At 46.6% G+C, this 25,663-nt stretch overlaps 1 protein-coding gene across 2 annotated transcripts in view; it reads right to left on the bottom strand.

The window, feature by feature from the left end:
* The window catches only part of MAJIN (membrane anchored junction protein), a 73,427-nt gene that overhangs the window by 13,027 nt on the left and 34,737 nt on the right, over nt 1-25,663 (bottom strand). For both annotated transcript variants that reach the window (XR_011024922.1, XM_068261525.1), the window contains exons 3-6: nt 24,685-24,730; nt 24,503-24,578; nt 22,510-22,623; nt 7,224-7,258 (exon numbers count right to left, since the gene is read on the bottom strand). Coding sequence is in view for 1 of the 2 variants with exons in the window: in XM_068261525.1 (XP_068117626.1) it covers nt 7,224-7,258; nt 22,510-22,623; nt 24,503-24,578; nt 24,685-24,730 (271 nt within the window). In the remaining variant the exon portion in view is untranslated. The remainder of the gene's footprint in view (nt 1-7,223; nt 7,259-22,509; nt 22,624-24,502; nt 24,579-24,684; nt 24,731-25,663) is intronic.

Raw genomic sequence — 25,663 nt, forward strand, 5'->3', positions numbered from 1 at the left:
GCCTTCCAGGAACCGTTCAGAAACGCCAAAGCCTTTGCAATGCCCACCGGGACTGTCTTTACCAACACAAAACCCACTGTTGAACCAGTCCAAGGCACCAGGACAAGTTTTCTCAGAGACCTCCCAGAACACCTTGAAGCTCCAAAGAGATCCCCATAGGTCAGAACGCCCCTTAGGCTCACATGGAGAACTATCAAGAACCCCTATGGAACCTAGGGCAATTCCCGAGTCAGGGCCACAAGGACAAACATCAAGATCAGGGCTTTCAGGGACCAGAACCATCTCTGGGCATGCAGGCAGACTGGCAACATCAGAACATGTTCCCACTAAGGAAGCATCAGAGCACGCTAACACCTTAGACACACTTGGGCATTCTGGCACACAAAGAACATCTGGGCACACTGGCACAAGAGAAACCTCTGGGCATGTCAAGGAACTGTGAGCCTCAGGGTCAGCCAAGACAGGACCAAAACCAGGACTGGCCAAAAAAAAATCATCATGACTAGACTTCGCAACTACTGGACTTTTACACGAGAATGCAGGATCAGACTTAGATGTCGCTGATTCCAGCAAAGTCAGTAACAAATCAGATTCAGGGGCACTAACAAGACAGGACAAATCTTCTGATGTATGCACTGAACCAGATAGGGACTCCACAACTACCTCTGGACTGGACAGAGACTCATCTAATACACTGGATTGGAGCTCATGAGGCGCTGCAGAACAAGTCAGTATTGCAGCAGCCCCCACTGGACTAGGCAAAACTGAGGAATTCCCTGGACAGGAAGGGGACTCTGGAACCTCTGCCACAGCGGCCAGAGAACCAGAATCTTTCAGGATACAGGGCTGGGTTTCAGGAACACTCATCAGACCGGACTGAAATTCTGAGATTTCTATTATTTTGACCAGAGAATCAGAATTATCCATGTTACAGGGCAAGACTTCTGAAACATTCAGAGGACAGGGCTGGAGTTCCTCGGCTGTTACAACACTGGAGAGGGACTCAACAACATTGGTTAAATCAGACTGTATACAGGGCAAGGTATCTAACACACTTGCTGACGAGGACAGTATTTCAATGGCTTCTGCTTTGCTGGGCAGAAATTCATCAAGTTTTATTAGAGCAGACTGTAATTCCAAAACAGCTGCTAGACAAGTGAATATTACTGCAACACCAACTGAGGTAAGCAGTGCCTCAGACTCCTCTGCTAGAGGGTTTGAAGTATCCAAAGTACTGGGTGAAGCATAAGACTCTGCGACCACAGCTTCACTGGACAGGATCACTGAACAGTCCATATTGCAGGGCAAAACCATGGAAGCACCTGCTGGACAGCATAATGATTCTGTGACCTGAGTTTCATTTGAGAGATCTACTGCACAATTCATGGTACAGGGCAAATTTACTGGAACATTTTCTGAACAAGGTAATAATTCTGCGATTTCAGGTTCACATAGCAGATGCTCTGAGCTATTCACGAAACTAGAGCGAGGTGTAGAAACAGGAAGATCAAGACACAATGTTTGCGCATCTGAATCACCATTCATTTGTAAAATTGGAAAATTCAGATGCTGGGGTTCTGAGGTTTCTAGACAGGATTGCTGGGACTCGGAAACTGATGTAGTGCATCTATTGGCATCTGCTGGATCAGACAGGAGTTGAACTTTATTAACACAGGTAATTTCTGCAGAAGTGTTTGCAGAGGCAGGCAAGATTTTTCTGGTGTCTGTTTCACTGAACAAAGAGTCATGAGTACTGGCTAGGCTGGACTCGGAAGTCAGCAGGACCTCTGGATTCTCTGCTGAGAAATTTGCGCAGGGCAAGGTTAAGAATGTATCAGTGGCTTCTGTTTTACTGGTAAGTAACACTGAGTTATCCATGGTACAGGGTGGAATTGCAGGAACTTCAATTTCACACAAAAAGAGCTCCGAATCACCTGCAGAATCAGCCAAAGGTGCTGAAGCAGGCGGGTCAGAACGCCAAATTTGCGAATTCGGAGTCACATAAAAATCATCCAAAATCAGTTCCCACACATCAATCAATGGAGCCACAAAGTCATACCCACACACACCAGTTTTTATTAGGTTATAGGCAGACTTAATGCATGCATTCAATACTAATTCACTTTTTGCACTGTAAAATTGACAAAATGAACTTGAATCATTCTTCCATTCATTGACCAGAGCTTCCATCTCTCCTTTCTCAAATGGAGGATTCCAAGCATACTTAACAGGCAGATCATGGTTTGCAGATATGATTGTAGCAGGGACATATATTGGGTTAATTAGCAGGTGATTGGCAGATTCCTTATTCCTAAGAATCTCCAATACCTGTAGCTAGTGCTGAACTGTAGTGTATGCAAACTTTCCTTGCTTCACAAATAAGTTGATTTGTTCAATACTCTGTAATATCTCCTCATAATCATACTCAGATAATTCTTTTAAACAAAAATCTTTATTTTCCCTAGTCAGGGAGGAAAGTTCATTAGTAGTTTCATAAGTCCATTTAACTCCCCTGAAAGACAATTGCATTTCATTATCTGTTAATGGCAGAATCTCATTATAGGTCTCAGTCGCTAAGGATAACGACTCTGCAGATCGGACACGTTTCTTAGAACGTTTGCGTTTTGCCTTAGACCCTGCTGTTTTTGGTGATTTATTCAAGGCTGCAGGAAAATTATCAGTAACACTTTCTGCTTGCTGAACATTTTTGCAAGCAATTGAAGGAGTAGCTGATTGGCCTGCTGCCAGGAGTTCATTAAGAGGAAAAGGCAATGGATCTATGCGCAACCAGTTATGGATCACAAACGCTAGAAATTCCAGCGGTCTCTCTTTCAAATCGGAATGATTGAGAACATCAAATGCCCACTGGAATAATTCCCCTTTAAACAAAATATAACTTAGTTGGAGTGCCCAGGTTGAAACAGGAGTCGCTTGGAGATCAGGATTGGCCAGGAACCTGGCACATTCAGAGAAAAACTCATTTTCTGTTTCAGAGCTAAGTTCTTCAAATTTCTTAAAGGAACAGGAACCATAATTAACAGTGTCATACTTTCTGGGAATCCCCCCCACAATGGGGATTGGTAATGGGGTTTTCATAATGTAAGGCTTGGTGGTGTATTCTCCACAGTCAGCATGCAACGCATGAGCTGGCGTGGAGGAGGTACACACACCAGCACAAGGAAACAGGCTATCCCTAGTATAGTGGAGGGGAGGACTGACTCCAATAGGAGATTGTGGCGCACAGAGCCGGTGCAGATCTGACAGCCACAAACAATGCTTTCGTTATAACGTCTCAGCGCAAAGTAGCGCTGAGCGCATAAACCAGAACTGAGGAGATCAGGACAGGTAGACAGAATGAACGCTTGCTAGCTAGCGGCTACTTAGCGACAGCAAGCGTCCAAAACAAGACAGACTGGAATGAGGCAGCCAATGCGATTGCAGCGATGGCGTGCCTCACAAAGACAGGACAGGATAGTCAGGAAATAGCAGGATCAAGATAGATGAACGTAACACAGACAAATATACAATAAGTATGTTTTCCTAGCGTATTACAATTACAGCTATCAATGAAACTATTTGTAACGTCTGACTAACATATGTATATATCGGCAATGAACCGATATATGACATAAGCAGGAACGCTGACTAGGACTGGAGTAATACAGGGAACATGACTCAGAAGGATTCGCTATCTCTTCGCAGAGATGAACGCAATCCACAAACGGTAACAGAACAGGATTCAGAAGGATTCGTTATCTCTTCGCAGAGATGAACGCAATCCACAAACAGTAACAGAACAGGATTCAGAAGGATTTGTTATCTCTTCGCAGAGATGAACGCAATCCACAAACGGTAACAGGACAGGATTCAGAAGGATTCGTTATCTCCTCGCAGAGATGAACGCAATCCACAAACGGTAACAGAACAGGATTCAGAAGGATTCGTTATCTCTTCGCAGAGATGAACGCAATCCACAAACAGAACCAGGAGCAGGGTAACTACCTCAGCACGGGTGGTCACGGTACGCGCAACCTACCAAAACGTGCTGGAAAGCTGACTAACTGCACACAGGATATAAACAGTTCGTGTACGTATACATCAGCGACACTGATGTATCAATGTAACACAAATACAAGGAAAATAATAAACGTGCTGGTATGCATATATATTGGCAATGAACCAATATATGATGCAAAGACCAGCAAAGTATCTTTAGAACAAGAAACACGATCGAGGGCTGAAGCGACAGCAAGACAGGCTTAAACTGAAGCTATGAAAACCCAAGGAAACCCTGCAGGAAGCAGATCTTTATACTGAGGTCATCCAATGGGAGCAGACATGCAGATTCCCACACAGGTGAATGATAATCAGTCACAAGCTGACAGCAGGGAAAGACAGACAAAGCTATGCAGCTTGCATGGAAAGACATCAGAACTGCCTGAGCTGCAGCACTACTACTTCCAGCAACACCTGCTGCAGCAGCGATCATTACAGTTTTGCTGTCAATTGGTCGTTAATAACTGTATATGGATTTTGAAGTAAAAGTGAAGTGACCTGCAAAAAAAAAGTTAGATACCTATGGAGAAAGGAGGCTCTGGATCTGAACTTTATGTCAATTCACGTTGGGAATCAGCGGAGGGGGGGGGGGGGGGGGGAACAAACAACCAGATACTTACCTAAGGAGAGGGAAGGGCTTCCTTCCTCTCACACGGTCCCCTCGTTTAAGCGCCAGCTTCCCTGTTTCAATGCCCCGCCGCTGGAGGCTTCGGAAGTCTTTGGGAGCCTGAATGCTCGTGAAGAAGGGCGGCTCCATACTGCGCATGTGTGAGCGTGCGAGAGAGCGTGCTAGTGCAGGTGCAGTATGGAGCTGCCAGTCTTTGGGACCACTCAGGCTCCTGAAGACTTCCGAAGCCTTCTTTCAGCAGCAGAAAGCAGTATTTGATCAATTGGTTGAATACTGCTAAAGTAGGAGCCAACGCTGGAATGCTGGGACCATGAGAGGAGAATGGGAAGGCTCTATAGGAGCCAGAACCTTCGCTCTCCCTAGTTAAGTATCTGGTTGATTTTTTATTTTTTTTGATTCCCATTTACATTTAGGCTAGTTTCACAGTGGTGCATTGCATTGTGTTGCGTTATGATGTCAAGTGCACGAGACGTAATTAAAGGCAACATTTGCAGCATGTGATTTACTTTAGGGGTTCCACAATCACATTCCCTAGACATTCAATAATGGTACCTTTATCCAGCTAAGGCAAATTTTCCTTAGTAGACCTGATTGCTGTTATGTGACATTTAGTAGATGTAGTAGATTATTTGCGCTTGTTTTTCAGGTACTGTATTGTAGATTGGAGGAAAGGAAGGTTATGTCAAGTAACTATACATCTTTTTACATTAACAGTGCCGAAACTATGTAAGGGTGTATTCACACGGACGCTTGGTGGCGTTTACCGCTAAGCGTTCAGGACTCGTCGGATAAACGCTCCCATTCAAGTGAATGAGAGCGTTAAGCATCGCACGGTTACCGGCGATTACTGTCAATTACGCAAACGCGGCGTTCCAATCCCGATTTAACATATTGTTTTGGCCGACCCTAGAAGCCACATGCAACGTCCAAGGTCGGCTAGCCGCGGCGGCTACATGTCCCCTTGTGGGGATGAAAAAGGCTGATTGCGTCAGGAAGCCGATGATTGCCGTACCGCCGTCCCCGAATGAGATGTCACAGGACGTCGCGGCTTCCTGGCCGCCCCAACGCCACCAAGCGTCCATGTGAACGAGCCCTTAAAGGGAAGATCTGAGGAAAAAAATGAAGTTCTACTTACCCGGGGCTGCAGTGAGGGACATATCAGCTGCCAGGGGCTAGAGGAAGCCCCGGGTAAGTGGAACTTTTTTTTACTCCTTTATCTTTCCTTCAAGGCCCCCCTTCAATAAGCATTACCTCTAATGGACTCCTGAGGGTGACACTGCAGGCTAGGTGCGCTGTACAGACATGTCGTGCAGGTATACCTGAGCAGTGGAATGTAGTGTTTCCATGGAAAGAGGATTAGGAGGGACAGTAGCGGGGCATGTGACGGAGTGGTTTCTAGCAAGCAGGGTGAGGATTGGAATGATGCCCTCGCTCATGCTGGATCAGCATGCCGGATCTTTAGGCAACCTTGTGGGACACCTCTATACAGGCTACAATCTCAGCCAAAACCACCCACCCTGAATGACCACCAGTAATATCTGCCATGTGTACAAGGCTTTATAGAGGAATCATAGACTCCAACAACTATGAAGAAAAAAGTCAAGTGCTATCTTGCATGCGTATGTGGGGTTTAAAGGGACACTGTAGGGGTCGGGGGAAAATGAGTTGAACTTACTCGGGGCTTCTAATGGTCCCCCACAGACATCCTGTGCCCGCGCAGCCACTCACCGATGTTCCGGCTCCGCCTCCGGTTCACTTCTGGAATTTCAGACTTTAAAGTCTGAAAACCACTGCTCCTGCGTTGCCATGTCCTCAATCCCGCTGATGTCACCAGGAGCATACTGCACAGGCTCAGTATGGTCTGTGTCTGCACAGTATGGTCCTGGTGACATCAGCGGGATTGAGGACATTGCAACGCAGGCGCAGTGGTTTTCAGACTTTAAAGTCTGAAATTCCAGAAGTAAACCGGAGGCGGGGCCAGAGCATCGGTGAGTGGCTGCGCGGGCACAGGATGTCTGCGGGGGACTGTTAGAAGTCCCAGGTAAGTTCAACTCATTTTCCCCAGACCCCCCTACAGTATCCCTTTAACACTATTTCTTTATTTGAAAAATTAACCCTGTGCAATTTGGTGTAAAAAAAATATAAACAAAATGTGCTGTTTAATGTCGATGACAAAATAAACTTTATAAGTCTTTAAAATAGCAATATCAAGAACGGCAGAGAGGATGAGAAGACAGTAAAAAGCTCAGAAGCCTTATAAGGGCTATGAAAAGACAAGATACACTCTGCAGCAGGAGGAGAGGTAGGTTGATAGGAAATGGCTGTGGGGATTCCTGGACAACCTCAGCACAGAACTCACAAAGATAGTATCCAGCAGATAACTCTGCAGCAGCGTCTCTTCATATCCAGCTATTAGGACTCATTCACATTACATGCGTTTCCATGCACATTTCGGCAACGCAGATAAATAAGTATGGCAGAGTAAGTAAATAAGTATGGCAGAGTAGAAGATGAATGAATGCATTTCTGTTGGACATACCTCACTCTTTTGTTCCTCTCTCGTAGAACTATGCTCTGTGGAAACACAGGAAAATATATAAACATAACTATACATCCCCTTTATGTATACTCAATAGTAATACAATATGGGACATTCTAATCATTCAGTATAAGTTACTGAGTGTTAAATATTGGAGGGCTAACAAGTGAAGAGTGTTGCTGGGACAGTCTCTATAAATACCCCTTTTACAAGACATGTCCGTAGATACGAGTTTACTATGGAAATGTCATCCTGATTGCTCATTTCCCTCTGGTCCAGTGCTGTGTGACCAGTTTAATGTGTGTGCCCCCATTTGAATTGTGGTCCTAAGTCAGGCTCTTAAAGGGGTATGTGCAAATATGCAAATTCTGGAGCAGGCACAGGAAACTGCTGTAATGCCATGTGGTACCCTAAAAGCCTCAGTGTCCCAGAGACCTGTAGTGATTATCAGCCTATTAGCTTAGTTCATTTGTTTCCTAGTCAGCTGCTGCCTAGTCTCTCCATTTTGACCCAGGTCTGTCAAACTTTTCCCAATTTGTCTTCTGCCTGTCCTGCCTTCAGTTTATGACTTGGCTATGTTCTGCCAGGTGTCTGCCCTGATCTTGACTTCTCAGATCTCAGCTTATGACCTATGTTCTGCCTGCTGCCTGTCCCGACCTGAGATTGGGACTTTACTTTTTTCTGTCCCTAATGACTGCCCTGACCTTAGTCAATCTCGGAAGTCTACCTGCCCTCTCCACACTACAGTGCAGCATCACCTGTGCTCCCTGTTACTACTGGGGCAATCTAAGGAGCTGCAACCAGTCGACTACTTGCAAAGTAGACCATTGCCCACTAGGGATAGCAGACCATTGAGGGATGATCCGAGGAATACCAGTAGTGACTACTATGTCTATGTGACATAGATCCTGCGTTCTAGCAGAATCCACACCTACTACTAGTGGCAACAGCTGATCGGAAGCCTCACTGGAAGCAACAAATTTAGTGTGAAGATGACGCAATATTTATGCAGTATTTCATAATGGTTCAAAGCAGAGGTGATCTAATAATGGTTTATGCTATCCTTTTCCTCCCCATCCTAGACTCTCCTAGGTATACTTTGGACAATTTCATGGAGTTATGAATAGGGAAAAAAGGTGCCCAAGTTGATATAAAGCTAGGTTTAAACCAATAAAATACAAAAATAAAGAGATGGCATACTTTTGTTTTGTATACCACAATTAGTGTCATCTTTTGAGGCAAGCCACCTCTTCATTTTATGTTTTATTGGTTTTAACCTAGTTTTATAGCAACTTGGGTGCCTCTATTACCCATTTGTATTGTTTTTGTTGTTGAGAGGGTGTGGCCTCCAGACCCAACTTGTTTAGCTTGTGTCTATATTGTTTATAAGCGAGCGACCAATCCAAGAACATCCTGTGATCACCTAAGTGGAGACGGGTTTATAATCTCCACCTGCCTAATTTGGTTGGATAGTGTATTGGCTAAGGGCTCTGCTTCTGACACAGGAGACCTTGGTTCAAATCTCAGCTCTTCCTGTTCAGTAAACCAGCGCCAATTCAGTAGGAGACCTTGGGCACCATTTGGGCTCCCTTTGTCTCTGGGTTCATTTTCCAAGAGACAGCGTTATTTCATCCCCCAGATATTTCATGGAAGTTGCTGCATAGGTGTCAGGTCTAAATAATAGCAAGGATAGCAGGGAAAATTTCACAGGCTGGAAAGCCCATAGCAGAAACAAGTTGAATCAAGGCTTTCAACCAATAGGGGGAGCATCACCTTCCCTCTTCACCCTGAAGACATTCCTCCTTTGAAAGGAGGAGACATTACTGTCATCTATAGCCTGCAAATAGCCTATTCTTTGTCCTGTCATCTGCTCATGAGAGTGCATGGCATGGAAGCAGGAAACATAAATAAAGGGACAGAGACCTTCCAACCACTTTGTGCAGACAAGTCACATGAATCTGATATACCTTTTGTTCCACATTAGTTGAACCAGCATTGTACACAGCAATACTGGTGACTAAGAGGCTAAAACAGAAAAGATTAAAGGAAAATTGGGACAGTGACATGTATATCTAATAAATGCTAGTAATTAGTGTTGATGTTTGAATTCAGAATATTGAATTTGGAAACCCGAGTTAACCGAACACAGCATATCTGCAACCGAGGAAGTGGACAGGGTCACGGGTAGTTCAATTGCTTGCATTTCACAGTGCGCTTCTCATGACTCCGATGCTTCCACTTTTGGTTTGGAAGCTTTGGCGTCACGTGCATCATGAAGCACAAGTAGGTGAACTCCCCATGACTCTGTCCACTCGTCCACTTACTCAGGTGCTGAGGTGTGTTTGGGATAATTCGAGTTTCCAAATTCAATATTCCAAATTCTAACATCAACATCCCCAGCAATACCTGATTTCCTGATCTTTTTTTTGTAATTTTAGATTTTAGATTGTAAGCCTCTGGCAGGGCCCTCCTCCCTAGTGTTTCCAGCCTGATTATGCAATCTCACTGTCTGTCACCCCTCTTGTGGACTAGAACTGTCTCTATTTGACCAATGACACTGAACTACTGTTATCAAAGACATTTTCATGATCTTGATTTGTTGTGAGCTACTTTTATGTCCTACCTCGTATGTTAACCCTTTTGTCTATTGTGCAGCGCTGCGTAATATATGTTGGCGCTTTATAAATACAATAAATAATAATAATAATACCTTTCCATAATAATACTGAAAAAAAGTAAAAATAGGGTGTAAGTAGGGGTTAAGAGATGTGGGGAACAGATTATTAGGGTGAATTATCTTGGTAACTGCTTAAGAAAAGACCCCCCTATACTTATGTTAAATCATTAGTTATATCATTTGATATCTGGCTAAGTGTCATTTAACATATACATTACAGGTAACCCCTAGCCCATTAACTTATTTAAGTAGCACGTGATTTTATATGAAGGAAGAATTTTAGAAAACCACCTGACTGCCTGTTGTATGTATGGAGGGTATGGAAAAGTGAGGGTTTTTTCATAATTTAAAAAGCAACACTTTTATTTCATAATAATATGGATGTAAGGGCTGTGTTAAGTATCTTGTTATGTTATCTTCTGCCTGCTGGTGGTGGTATTGAGTTGGACTGCCTTGGACTTCCACTATCCACCAGCAGGTGGCTTATCACTGCATTCAAGCACTTGCAGTTCTTTGTCTAGCCTGCAGAGGCCTCTAATAGAACTCTGATCCCTTAACAGCTGCTTCCTGTTACATTAACTATATAAGACTGCCTCTTCCTCAAAACAATTGCCAGAACCGTTCATTGTAGGTCTGAGTCTCTGGACACCTCTGATTACCTGATACCTGATTCCTTGTACCCTGTACCTTGTTCTTTGATCTAATTACCTGTTGTTGAACCTTTGCTTGTCCTGACTCTGCTTCTGTTCATCCCTCTGTGCCTTGCTTGTATTTGATTTACCGCTGCTGACTGATATTCCGTCTTGACCTGTCTTTGTTAGAGTTGGGCCGAAAGGTTCGCCTGCGAACGGTTCCATGCGAACTTCAGTGGTTCGCATTCGCGTCCCGCAGGCGAAGTTTTGCGGAAGTTCGGTTCGCCCCATAGTGCACCATGAGGGTCAACTTTGACCCTCTACATCACAGTCAGCAGGCCCAGTGTAGCCAATTAGGCTACACTAGCCCCTGGAGCCACTACCCCCCTAATAAAAGGCAGGCAGCGGCAGCCATTAAGCTCACTCGTGTGCCTGCGTTAGTGAGAGTAGGGCGAGCTGCTGCAGACTGTCTCTCATAGGGAAAGATTAGTTAGGCTTAGCTTGTTCCTGGCTGCATACCTGTTCTGTGAACCCACCACTGCATACCTGTTCAGTGAACCCACCACTGCATACCTGTTCTGTGAACCCACCACTGCATACCTGTTCTGTAGACCCACCACTGCATACCTGTTCTGTGGACCCACCACTGCATACCTGTTCTGTGGACCCACCACTGCATACCTGTTCAGTGAACCCACCACTGCATACCTGTTCAGTGAACCCACCACTGCATACCTGTTCAGTGAACCTGCCACTGCATACCTGTTCAGTGAACCCACCACTGCATACCTGTTCAGTGAACCCACCACTGCATACCTGTTCAGTGAACCCACCACTGCATACCTGTACTGTTCAGTGAACCCGCCACTGCATACCTGTTCTGTTCAGTGAACCCGCCACTGTATACCTGTTCTGTTCAGTGAACCCGCCACTGTATACCTGTTCAGTGAACCTGCCACTGCATACCTGTTCTGTTCAGTGAACCCGCCACTGTATACCTGTTCAGTAAACCTGCCACTGTATACCTGTTCTGTTCAGTGAACGTGCCACTGTATACCTGTTCTGTTCAGTGAACCCGCCACTGTATACCTGTTCAGTTAACCCGCCACTGCATACCTGTTGTGTTCAGTGAACCCGCGACTGTATACCTGTTCTGTTCAGTGAACCTGCCACTGTATACCTGTTCTGTTCAGTGAACCCACCACTGCATACCTGTTCTGTTCAGTGAACCTGCCACTGTATACCTGTTCTGTTCAGTGAACCCGCCACTGTATACCTGTTCAGTTAACCCGCCACTGCATACCTGTTGTGTTCAGTGAACCTGCCACTGTATACCTGTACTGTTCAGTGAACCCGCCACTGTATACCTGTTCAGTGAACCTGCCACTGCATACCTGTTCTGTTCAGTGAACCCGCCACTGTATACCTGTTCAGTGAACCTGCCACTGTATACCTGTTCTGTTCAGTGAACGTGCCACTGTATACCTGTTCTGTTCAGTGAACCCGCCACTGCATACCTGTTCTGTTCAGTGAACCTGCCACTGTATACCTGTTCTGTTCAGTGAACCCGCCACTGTATACCTGTTCAGTTAACCCGCCACTGCATACCTGTTGTGTTCAGTGAACCCACCACTGCATACCTGTTCTGTTCCATGAACCCGCCACTGCATACCTGTTGTGTTCAGTGAACCCGCCACTGCAAACCTGTTCTGTTCAGTGAACCCGCCACTGTATACCTGTTCAGTTAACCCGCCACTGCATACCTGTTGTGTTCAGTGAACCTGCCACTGTATACCTGTTCTGTTCAGTGAACCCGCCACTGCATACCTGTACTGTTCAGTGAACCTGCCACTGTATACCTGTTCTGTTCAGTGAACCCGCCACTGTATACCTGTTCAGTTAACCCGCCACTGCATACCTGTTGTGTTCAGTGAACCCACCACTGCATACCTGTTCTGTTCAGTGAACCCGCCACTGCATACCTGTTCTGTTCAGTGAACCCGCCACTGTATACCTGTTCTGTTCAGTGAACCCGCCACTGTATACCTGTTCAGTTAACCCGCCACTGCATACCTGTTGTGTTCAGTGAACCCACCACTGCATACCTGTTGTGTTCAGTGAACCCGCCACTGCATACCTGTTGTGTTCAGTGAACCCGCCACTGCATACCTGTTCTGTTCAGTGAACCCGCCACTGTATACCTGTTCAGTTAACCCGCCACTGCATACCTGTTGTGTTCAGTGAACCCACCACTGCATACCTGTTCTGTTCCATGAACCCGCCACTGCATACCTGTTGTGTTCAGTGAACCCACCACTGCATACCTGTTCTGTTCCATGAACCCGCCACTGCATACCTGTTGTGTTCAGTGAACCCGCCACTGCAAACCTGTTCTGTTCAGTGAACCCGCCACTGTATACCTGTTCAGTTAACCCGCCACTGCATACCTGTTGTGTTCAGTGAACCTGCCACTGTATACCTGTTCTGTTCAGTGAACCCGCCACTGCATACCTGTACTGTTCAGTGAACCTGCCACTGTATACCTGTTCTGTTCAGTGAACCCGCCACTGTATACCTGTTCAGTTAACCCGCCACTGCATACCTGTTGTGTTCAGTGAACCCACCACTGCATACCTGTTCTGTTCAGTGAACCCGCCACTGCATACCTGTACTGTTCAGTGAACCCGCCACTGCATACCTGTTCTGTTCAGTGAACCCGCCACTGTATACCTGTTCTGTTCAGTGAACCCGCCACTGTATACCTGTTCAGTGAACCTGCCACTGCATACCTGTTCTGTTCAGTGAACCCGCCACTGTATACCTGTTCAGTAAACCTGCCACTGTATACCTGTTCTGTTCAGTGAACGTGCCACTGTATACCTGTTCTGTTCAGTGAACCCGCCACTGTATACCTGTTCAGTTAACCCGCCACTGCATACCTGTTGTGTTCAGTGAACCCGCGACTGTATACCTGTTCTGTTCAGTGAACCTGCCACTGTATACCTGTTCTGTTCAGTGAACCCACCACTGCATACCTGTTCTGTTCAGTGAACCTGCCACTGTATACCTGTTCTGTTCAGTGAACCCGCCACTGTATACCTGTTCAGTTAACCCGCCACTGCATACCTGTTGTGTTCAGTGAACCTGCCACTGTATACCTGTACTGTTCAGTGAACCCGCCACTGTATACCTGTTCAGTGAACCTGCCACTGCATACCTGTTCTGTTCAGTGAACCCGCCACTGTATACCTGTTCAGTGAACCTGCCACTGTATACCTGTTCAGTGAACGTGCCACTGTATACCTGTTCTGTTCAGTGAACCCGCCACTGCATACCTGTTCTGTTCAGTGAACCTGCCACTGTATACCTGTTCTGTTCAGTGAACCCGCCACTGTATACCTGTTCAGTTAACCCGCCACTGCATACCTGTTGTGTTCAGTGAACCCACCACTGCATACCTGTTCTGTTCCATGAACCCGCCACTGCATACCTGTTGTGTTCAGTGAACCCGCCACTGCAAACCTGTTCTGTTCAGTGAACCCGCCACTGTATACCTGTTCAGTTAACCCGCCACTGCATACCTGTTGTGTTCAGTGAACCTGCCACTGTATACCTGTTCTGTTCAGTGAACCCGCCACTGCATACCTGTACTGTTCAGTGAACCTGCCACTGTATACCTGTTCTGTTCAGTGAACCCGCCACTGTATACCTGTTCAGTTAACCCGCCACTGCATACCTGTTGTGTTCAGTGAACCCACCACTGCATACCTGTTCTGTTCAGTGAACCCGCCACTGCATACCTGTTCTGTTCAGTGAACCCGCCACTGTATACCTGTTCTGTTCAGTGAACCCGCCACTGTATACCTGTTCAGTTAACCCGCCACTGCATACCTGTTGTGTTCAGTGAACCCACCACTGCATACCTGTTGTGTTCAGTGAACCCGCCACTGCATACCTGTTGTGTTCAGTGAACCCGCCACTGCATACCTGTTCTGTTCAGTGAACCCGCCACTGCATACCTGTTCTGTTCAGTGAACCCGCCACTGTATACCTGTTCAGTTAACCCGCCACTGCATACCTGTTGTGTTCAGTGAACCCACCACTGCATACCTGTTCTGTTCCATGAACCCGCCACTGCATACCTGTTGTGTTCAGTGAACCCACCACTGCATACCTGTTCTGTTCCATGAACCCGCCACTGCATACCTGTTGTGTTCAGTGAACCCGCCACTGCAAACTTGTTCTGTTCAGTGAACCCGCCACTGTATACCTGTTCAGTTAACCCGCCACTGCATACCTGTTGTGTTCAGTGAACCTGCCACTGTATACCTGTTCTGTTCAGTGAACCCGCCACTGCATACCTGTACTGTTCAGTGAACCTGCCACTGTATACCTGTTCTGTTCAGTGAACCCGCCACTGTATACCTGTTCAGTTAACCCGCCACTGCATACCTGTTGTGTTCAGTGAACCCACCACTGCATACCTGTTCTGTTCAGTGAACCCGCCACTGCATACCTGTTCTGTTCAGTGAACCCGCCACTGTATACCTGTTCTGTTCAGTGAACCCGCCACTGTATACCTGTTCAGTTAACCCGCCACTGCATACCTGTTGTGTTCAGTGAACCCACCACTGCATACCTGTTGTGTTCAGTGAACCCGCCACTGCATACCTGTTGTGTTCAGTGAACCCGCCACTGCATACCTGTTGTGTTCAGTGAACCCGCCACTGCATACCTGTTCTGTTCAGTGAACCCGCCACTGTATACCTGTTCAGTTAACCCGCCACTGCATACCTGTTGTGTTCAGTGAACCCGCCACTGTATACCTGTTCTGTTCAGTGAACCCTCCACTGCATACCTGTACTGTTCAGTGAACCCGCCACTGCATACCTGTACTGTGAACCCGCCACTGCATACCTGTTGTGTTCAGTGAACCCGCCACTGCATACCTGTTCAGTGAACCCGCCACTGCATACCTGTTCTGTTCAGTGAACCTGCCACTGTATACCTGTTCTGTTCAGTGAACCCGCCACTGTATACCTGTTCAGTTAACCCGCCACTGCATACCTGTTGTGTTCAGTGAACCCGCCACTGCAAACCTGTTCTGTTCAGTGAACCCGCCACTGTATACCTGTTCAGTTAACCCGCCACTGCATACCTGTTGTGTTCAGTGAACCTGCCACTGTATACCTGTTCTGTTCAGTTAACCCGCCACTGCATACCTGTTGTGTTCAGTGAACCCACCACTGCATACCTGTTCTGTTCCATGAACCCGCCACTGCATACCTGTTGTGTTCAGTGAACCCACCACTGCATACCTGTTCTGTTCCATGAACCCGCCACTGCATACCTGTTGTGTTCAGTGAACCCGCCACTGCAAACTTGTTCTGTTCAGTGAACCCGCCACTGTATACCTGTTCAGTTAACCCGCCACTGCATACCTGTTGTGTTCAGTGAACCTGCCACTGTATACCTGTTCTGTTCAGTGAACCCGCCACTGCATACCTGTACTGTTCAGTGAACCTGCCACTGTATACCTGTTCTGTTCAGTGAACCCGCCACTGTATACCTGTTCAGTTAACCCGCCACTGCATACCTGTTGTGTTCAGTGAACCCACCACTGCATACCTGTTCTGTTCAGTGAACCCGCCACTGCATACCTGTTCTGTTCAGTGAACCCGCCACTGTATACCTGTTCTGTTCAGTGAACCCGCCACTGTATACCTGTTCAGTTAACCCGCCACTGCATACCTGTTGTGTTCAGTGAACCCACCACTGCATACCTGTTGTGTTCAGTGAACCCGCCACTGCATACCTGTTGTGTTCAGTGAACCCGCCACTGCATACCTGTTGTGTTCAGTGAACCCGCCACTGCATACCTGTTCTGTTCAGTGAACCCGCCACTGTATACCTGTTCAGTTAACCCGCCACTGCATACCTGTTGTGTTCAGTGAACCCGCCACTGTATACCTGTTCTGTTCAGTGAACCCTCCACTGCATACCTGTACTGTTCAGTGAACCCGCCACTGCATACCTGTACTGTGAACCCGCCACTGCATACCTGTTGTGTTCAGTGAACCCGCCACTGCATACCTGTTCAGTGAACCCGCCACTGCATACCTGTTCTGTTCAGTGAACCTGCCACTGTATACCTGTTCTGTTCAGTGAACCCGCCACTGTATACCTGTTCAGTTAACCCGCCACTGCATACCTGTTGTGTTCAGTGAACCCGCCACTGTATACCTGTTCTGTTCAGTGAACCTGCCACTGTATACCTGTTCAGTTAACCCGCCACTGCATACCTGTTGTGTTCAGTGAACCCGCCACTGTATACCTGTTCTGTTCAGTGAACCTGCCACTGTATACCTGTTCTGTTCAGTGAACCCGCCACTGCATACCTGTTCTGTTCAGTGAACCTGCCACTGTATACCTGTTCTGTTCAGTGAACCCGCCACTGTATACCTGTTCAGTTAACCCGCCACTGCATACCTGTTGTGTTCAGTGAACCCACCACTGCATACCTGTTCTGTTCCATGAACCCGCCACTGCATACCTGTTGTGTTCAGTGAACCCGCCACTGCATACCTGTTCTGTTCAGTGAACCCGCCACTGTATACCTGTTCAGTTAACCCGCCACTGCATACCTGTTGTGTTCAGTGAACCCACCACTGCATACCTGTTCTGTTCAGTGAACCCGCCACTGCATACCTGTTCTGTTCAGTGAACCCGCCACTGCATACCTGTTCTGTTCAGTGAACCCGCCACTGTATACCTGTTCAGTTAACCCGCCACTGCATACCTGTTGTGTTCAGTGAACCCACCACTGCATACCTGTTGTGTTCAGTGAACCCGCCACTGCATACCTGTTCTGTTCAGTGAACCCGCCACTGCATACCTGTTCTGTTCAGTGAACCCGCCACTGCATACCTGTTCTGTTCAGTGAACCCGCCACTGTATACCTGTTCAGTCAACCCGCCACTGCATACCTGTTGTGTTCAGTGAACCCGCCACTGCATACCTGTTCAGTGAACCCGCCACTGCATACCTGTTCTGTTCAGTGAACCCGCCACTGCATACCTGTTCTGTTCAGTGAACCCACCGCATCAGTGCGCATACCTGTGCAGTTAAGTGAACCCACCTACCTACGTGAGTGCACGCAGTGTGATATACCACTCCGTGCATACCCGATATGGACAAAACAGGTAGAGGAAGAGGTAGTGCCAGAGCCAGAGGAAGGCCACCCGGCAGGTCTGTGCGAGGTCGTGTAAATGTAATTTCGTGTGGACCTGGCCCACAGTACAGTGCTTGGAAGAAGGCACGTCCCATCACCTCCCAAGATTGTCAGGACGTGGTTGAGTATTTAGCGACACAGAACACCTCATCTTGCTCAGCCACCAGCGCTACTACTAGCACCACTTCCGCTGCATTTGACACTTCGCAAGAATTATTTAGTGGTGAAATCACTGATGCACAGCCATTGTTGTTACAGCCAGATGAATTTTCACCAGCTCATATGTCTGAGTTACGCAGCAACACTATGGATGTAACGTGTAAGGAGGATGAAGGACCTACTGATGGTGCATGTTTGGATTTTTCTGAGGCAAGCGAAGCTGGGCAGGATGATTACGATGATGACGATGATACGGATCCTCTGTATGTTCCCAATAGAGGAGATGAAGAGGGGGACAGTTCAGAGGGGGAGTCAGAGAGTAGTAGGAGGAGAGAAGTTGCTGAAAGAAGCTGGGGCAGCTCTTCGTCAGAAACAGCTGGTGGCAGTGTCCGGCACCATGTATCGCCACCAATGTACAGCCAGCCAACTTGCCCTTCAGCATCAGCTGCTGAGGCCCCCATAGTGCCCACATCCCAGGGTGGCTTAGCGGTGTGGAAATTTTTTAATGTGTGTGCCTCAGATCGGAGCAAAGCCATCTGTTCGCTCTGCCAACAAAAATTGAGCCGTGGAAAGGCCAACACTCACGTAGGGACAAGTGCCTTACGAAGGCACCTGGAGAAAAGGCACAAACAGCAATGGGATGGCCACCTGAGCAAAAGCAGCACACAAAAGAAAAGTCACCCTCCTTCTCCTCTTCCTCCTTCAGGTGCATCATCTGCTTCTGCCGCTTTCTCCCTTGCACCCTCCTCCACTCCGCCTCTGCCCTTGAGCGCTTCCTGCTCCTCTGCCCACAGCAGCAGTCAGGTGTATGTGAAGGAAATGTTTGAGCGGAAGAAGCCAATTTCGGCCAGTCACCCCCTTGCCCGGCGTCTGACAGCTGGCGTGGTGGAACTGTTAGCTCGCCAGCTGTTACCATACCGGCTGGTGGACTCTGAGGCCTTCCGTAAATTTGTGGCCATCGGGACACCGCAGTGGAAGATGCCAGGCCGCACTTATTTTTCTAGAAAGGCCATACCCCAACTGCACCGTGAAGTTGAGAGGCAAGTGGTGTCATCTCTTGCGAAGAGCGTTGGATCAAGGGTACACCTGACCACGGATGCCTGGTCTGCCAAGCACGGGCAGGGCCGCTACATTACGTACACAGCCCATTGGGTCAACTTGTGACACCTCCACGGCTTGCAGGCAGGCCTCCTGCCACCTCCTCTCCTCCTGCTACATGCTCTTCGCTGTCCTCCTCCTCCTTGGCTGAGTGGCAGTTCTCCTCTCCAGCTACACAGCCCCAGCTCCGAAGGGCCTATGCTGCATGTCAGGTACGACGGTGTCACGCCATCTTAGACATGTCTTGCCTCAAAGCGGAGAGTCACACTGGAGCAGCTCTCCTGGCTGCTCTTAAGAAACAGGTGGATGAGTGGCTGACCCCGCACCACCTGGAGATAGGCAACGTGGTGTGCGACAACATATGGGGAAGCTGACATACATACCCTGCATGGCACATGTCATGAATCTAGTTGTTCAAAGATTTGTGTCAAAGTACCCTGGCTTAGCGGATGTCCTGAAGCAGGCCAGGAAGTTCTGTGGGCATTTGAGGCGGTCTTACACAGCCATGGCACGCTTTGCGGAAATTCAGCGGAAAAAAAACTTGCCAGTGAGACGCCTGATTTGCGATAGCCCGACTCGCTGGAATTCGACCCTGCTCATGTTCTCCCGCCTGCTAGAACAGAAGAAAGCCGTCACCCAGTACCTCTACAACTACAGTAGAATGAAACAGTCTGGGAAGATGGGGATGTTCTGGCCCGACAACTGGACACTGATGAGAAATGCATGCAGGCTCATGCGGCCGTTTGAGGAGGTGACCAACCTGGTGAGCCGCAGTGAAGGCACCATCAGCGACTTGATTCCCTACGCTTACTTCTTGGAGTGTGCTGTGCGTAGAGTGGCGGATGAAGCTGCGAATGAGCGTGACCAGGAACAGTTACGGAAGGAACAGGCATGGGACCAATTTTCATCAGACCCAGCTGTTTCCTCAACACCTGCGGCAGCACAGAGGGGGAGGAGGAGGAAGAAGAGAAGTCGTGTGCAGAAGACGAGTCAGACTCAGAGGATGATGAGCAAGGTGTTTCTTTGGGGGAGGAGGAGGAGGGGACGGCGGCAGGAGAACAACCGCAGCAGGCGTCGCAGGGGGCTTGTGCTGCTCAACCTTCCCGTGGTATTGTTCGTGGCTGGGGGGAGGAGGTTGACTTATGTGACGTCACTGAGGAAGAGCAAGAGGAGATGCATGGTACATCTGGATCCGACTTTGTGCAGATGTCGTCTTTTATGCTGTCCTGCCTGTTGAGGGACCCCCGTATAAAAAACCTCAAGGGGAATGAGCTGTACTGGGTGGCCACACTACTAGACCCTCGGTACAGGCACAAAGTGGCGGACCTGTTACCAACTCACCTGAAGGTGGAAAGGATGCAGCACATGCAGAACAAGCTGTCAACTATGCTTTACAATGCCTTTAAGGGTGATGTGACAGCACAACGCCAGCAAGGTACCACTGCCACTAATCCTCCTCCCGTGTCCACGCAGTCAAAGACAGGACGCTCCAGCGATCTCATGGTGATGTCGGACATGCGGACGTTCTTTAGTCCAACGCCTCGCCGTAGCCCTTCCGGATCCACCCTCCACCAACGCCTGGAACGGCAGGTAGCCGACTACCTGGCCTTAAGTGTGGATGTAGACACTGCTGTGAACAGCGATGAGGAACCCTTGAACTACTGGGTGCGCAGGCTTGACCTGTGGCCAGATCTGTCCCAATTTGCCATCCAACTTCTCTCCTGCCCTGCCGCATGCGTCCTGTCAGAAAGGACCTTCAGCGCAGCTGGAGGCATTGTCACTGAGAAGAGAAGTCGCCTAAGTCACAAAACTGTTAAGTACCTCACCTTTATCAAAATGAATGAGGCATGGATCCCGGAGGGCTGCTGCCCGCCCCAAGACTAAGTCAGTCCCCGCACACACAGCATCTCTGCCTGCACGCCGTGTGACTGGCTGCCCGGCCTGCCCCAAGAAGACTAAGTCGCTCCCAGTCCCTCCACACAGCATGTCTGCCTGCAGGCCGCTTGACTACCTTCTCCGCCACCACCAACAGGGTCCGGGACTCCAGGCGGATTGCTGAATTTTTTAGGCCGCTGCTAGCAGCGGCCGCTGTAATATTTTTTCTGGTGCGTGTACATGACTGCCTAATTTTTCTGGCTGCACTGCGGGCAGCTGCAACAACAAAAGAAAAGGCATGTACATGCGCCCATTCCCCTTCGTGATCATTACTTTGCCGTGGTGAAGGGGCTTGCGTATCACAATGAAGCAATGACCGGCGCCTAGATGAGTGTCTCGGGGGGCACACCCACGATAATAAGGTCGTTGCCTCATTGTGGTCAGACCAAATTTGATCAGCTGGACAGTCACTGTTCTGTCATTCACCTACATCAGCCAGGCGACCATATGGGCTGTAAAGCCACCAAAACCTGCACTCTCGCCATGGTGCGCACCAGTCCAGCACGGCCGTCACTACACAAACAGCTGTTTGCGATGCGTTACACGGTGAGTTTGGTGTGTCAGTGTGAAGCAGTACCTTAATTACACTACCTGATTGATGTATACACATGCAAGATGTTTTAAAGCACTTTAGGCCTGTCATTTAGCATTCAATGCGATTTCTGCCCTTAAAACGCTGCTTTGCGTCAAATCCAGATTTTTCCCGGGGACTTTTGGCATGTATCCCACTCCTCCACCTGGGGGTCCAGGTGTTAGACCCCTTGAAACATCTTTTCCATCTCTTTTGTGGCCAGCATATTTTTTTTTTTTCAAAGTTCGCATCCCCATTGAAGTCTATTGCGGTTCGCGAACTTTTACGCGAACCGAACCTTCCACGGAAGTTCGCGAACCCGGTTCGCGAACCGAAAAATCGGAGGTTCGGCCCCACTCTAGTCTTTGTCTGCTCCCTGTGATACAGCGCTATTGTATATATTTGCTTTGTAGATATTTGTATAAATCTCCTACACTGTTTGTTTGGTTTGTGGGAGATTCACTGTATACATTGTTTGCATATGGTTGCATCTTATTTGCATTTTTTGGTTTATAATAAACACCTTTTGCACACTTTAATTCCTGTTTCAGTGTCAGTGTTCTGAAACCTGTTGTCTTCTGTACAGTACTTGTTTATTCCGTAACAGGCTGTTTTCCACCACAAATCTGAAAACCTAAACGCAGTGCGATTTTGTTGCGCTTTTCAATATATGCTAGGGACAGAAGCACGATACTCAGACAGAGTGTTTGCGATCAGAAAATTGCATTGCAGTAATGGAAAACTAACCTGGCTCTTTACATTTTATACTTTGTGTCCTTGCGTTTTACAATCCACGTGTGATTGGAATTGGAACGCAAAAGGCTGCTAGTGTAAAACAGCCCTAATTGTGCATCTTTACTACTCTATTTGATGAATTAAAAGTCAACTTGAAGATGAATAAATAAATACACTGAAAAGAATATTGCACGGACAGAAAAGTATACCTACTTCTTCTAAACCTTCTTAATAAATACAGCACTTACCTTTGAATAAAGAATATGGCTCTACATACATTGTGAACACAAAAGGAAATGGAAGAAGAGAACTCTGCCTATGTCTGAATCTCAGGCAGGAAGCACTGTCCCATTTGCTCTTATCTAAAAACAGTCAAGTCTTAGTAAGACAACTTTTGCAGAACACTATACACTAATATTTACGCATCACCATTCCTGCTTTGTGGAGCTGGAGTACTAAGTTTACTTTCCACCAGAGAAAATGCAGCACGGTGGCTCTTGTCTTGCAACGCTGGGTCCCCGTTCGAATCCCAGCCAGGTCAACATCTGCAAGGAGTTTGTATGTTGTCCCCGTGACTACGTGCGTTTTCTCTGGGCACTCCGGTTTCCTCCCACATCCCAAAAGCATACAGATAAGTTAATTGGCTTACCCCTAAATTGGCCCTAGACTACAATACATACACTACATGATACATACATAGACATATGACTATGGTAGGGACTAGATTGTGAGCCCTTCTGAGGGACAGTTACTTACGAGACAATATACTCTGAACAGTGCTGCGTAATAAGTCAGCGCTATATAAATACTTTAAATAAATAAATACGGTAGTCTCTCTCACCATGTGGTTAACTTTCATCCTAAAAACAGTAATGCACTGGTAGATGAAATGCAATCTGCCCATATTAGCTTCTGGGTGTACAATATTCTGGATGAGCATAAACACACACAGTATGAGTTTGTTACAGAGATGATATGGCTGGCTGCCTATATACTGTACAATCTAACTGTAAAATCGTTATCCAAAATTACCAGATTTGTGTTATATAAGGGTCTATCCAAATTCCATCCAGGTTGTTGGTCCTCATATAAAATACATATTGATAAGACTGTACAGAGATTCAACATTCAGATAATATAGTGTATAAACAACCTAAACGGTCTCTGGTATGACATGCAATGTGATGTAGATACCTGTGTCTTTACAGTTCCGATCTGACTCAGAACTAGGCTGTATTTCTTTTATTCTTACTATAGGGAAGGGGTAAAATCCATGGCCCATATGCAATTCATTCTTATTACCTAAGTTTTCTCCTAGGTTATATTTTCATAACTCATAAATAAAATGCCTTTTTAATCACTGGCAAGGAAGAAAATACTCAAAATAATTTTGATAGTATGCTGAAACAGATTAAATGTATATGGGATATCAACCTCTAATAATTATGCTTGTCTCACCTTAAATACATATCAATATAGAACAACTGAGATAAGGGAGCACAGAGCTAATGGAGTAACCAAGCAGCTCAGGGTGACCCAAACTACTAGGAACATATGTTAACCTTTATTGACATATACTGTACACCAAGACATATGGTTCATATGTCTTGGTGTATATGTCAAGAAACGTTAACATATGTCATTAGTTCTGAGCTCCCTTATCTCAGTTTTTCTATAATTTTGATAGTAGTTTTTCAACTAATTTTTGGTACTTTTTCAATTCCGAAATGCTGAAAAGTTATTTTAAATACAAGATGAAAAATTATCTCCTAGAAGAAAACTCAGGAGAAAAAGTTAATTGCATATGGGCCCCGGCCTCTAAAAGACAGTGGAACTGCAGTCAAACTGTAATGTCACTGCAAATGGTAACTAATTAGAGGTTATAAAACTCCTGTGTGCAGGGAACATAAAACAAGTTAAATACTGTAGTTCAAGGTTTGTCTGTATGGGAGATGACTAACATTAAAAAAACTACCCTGATATACCTGAGTCAAGACAGTCAAAGCATTAAACATACATTGTATCCTTTAAATACAATATAGATCAATGAGATTCCTGGAAAGTCCTATTTAGGATTCGAACAATAAATATGTGTTTAGCAATTCTATTTATTTTCACTGAGGTTTGTTTTAACTCCTTTGGAACCACCACTGATGCACAGAGTTCCACACACCGTGTAAAGTTCTGCACAATATTTAGGCACAATATAAGTTCAAATATAAATAATGATTAAAAGGATACAAGGGAAAATGATGAAATGCCTGGTAGAAAATGGATGTAAATTATTGTGGCTGGCAATTATGACTCGAATGGAATCCTGTCGAACAAATGTTTAATCAGAGACTGTAATACAGTTCTGTAATACCAGAAACACAGAAAAGTACGTGAGGCAAGTGGAATAGCCATATAACCAAAATACTCACTATTAATTCTTTTGCAGTCTCGTCATTATTCTCTAAATGCTCTAAACTGTAAAAAAAAAAAAAAAAAAAAAAAAAAAAAATGGATATTAGTTCTCATACAGAAGTGGTTGTTCTGTACACGCTGTGAAAGTAAATATGTACCCAAATATGTATTTATACTTTGCCACTTCGGGATCTGCCGGCGAATTTGCAAAGTGTCTGACTGATGTGGCCAGTACATGTAGATTTCTTCCTTTATGCAGCCAGTAAACAAAGAATTCTTCCTTTATTGGCCAGCCAAAACACAAAATGACTGAATCAGGCTGGCCAAATTCCAATGAAAATGTCCCTAAAGAGTTCAGCAGCATTACTCTGCCCCCTCAACTAAACTGATTTATAGCACCGTCCACACCCTCCTTCTCCTGTTCTGCACCTCCAGACCTTCATTCCTGTTTGCTTCCGACGTCCGGCTCTTGGAGTGTAATGTACAGGCCAATGGATCTGCAGCTCTATCTTCTGGTGTTGCATTATGTTGTACTGGCTGGGCATTTTGGTTGGCCAAAGTGTGATAAAGTAGGTTTGCATATTGGCCATATCACATATTGGCTGGCCAGATCCAGAAATGTGATCTTCATAAAGGTCTCCCAAATTCCTCCAGAGTAGTGGCTGTACCACACGTGCACCATGCTGCATTGGTTTATTGGTGAGATTACAAATTCAAAGTATGTGCATCCGGATAAAGCCTGAGAAAAACAGGCACAACTGTTTGAAAAGCAGAGCAAACAGCAGGACCATACAACTGGATCTTAGATAAGTCATGTCCGCATAGATACTGCTTTAAACTCACATCTTTTCCAGCCAGTAGACCCAGACAGTCTAGTAAGCACCAAAGCATGCATGGTATTACCGCTATTCTGGAGGCCTTTGGAGCTATTACATGTGGGGTTTCCATCAGAAGATGCTGTATTTGTTTATACTCAGGAGACAAGTACACCAATCT

This window comes from Hyperolius riggenbachi, chromosome 11 (genome assembly GCF_040937935.1).
Source record: "Hyperolius riggenbachi isolate aHypRig1 chromosome 11, aHypRig1.pri, whole genome shotgun sequence".
In the NCBI taxonomy this organism is placed as follows: domain Eukaryota; kingdom Metazoa; phylum Chordata; class Amphibia; order Anura; family Hyperoliidae; genus Hyperolius; species Hyperolius riggenbachi.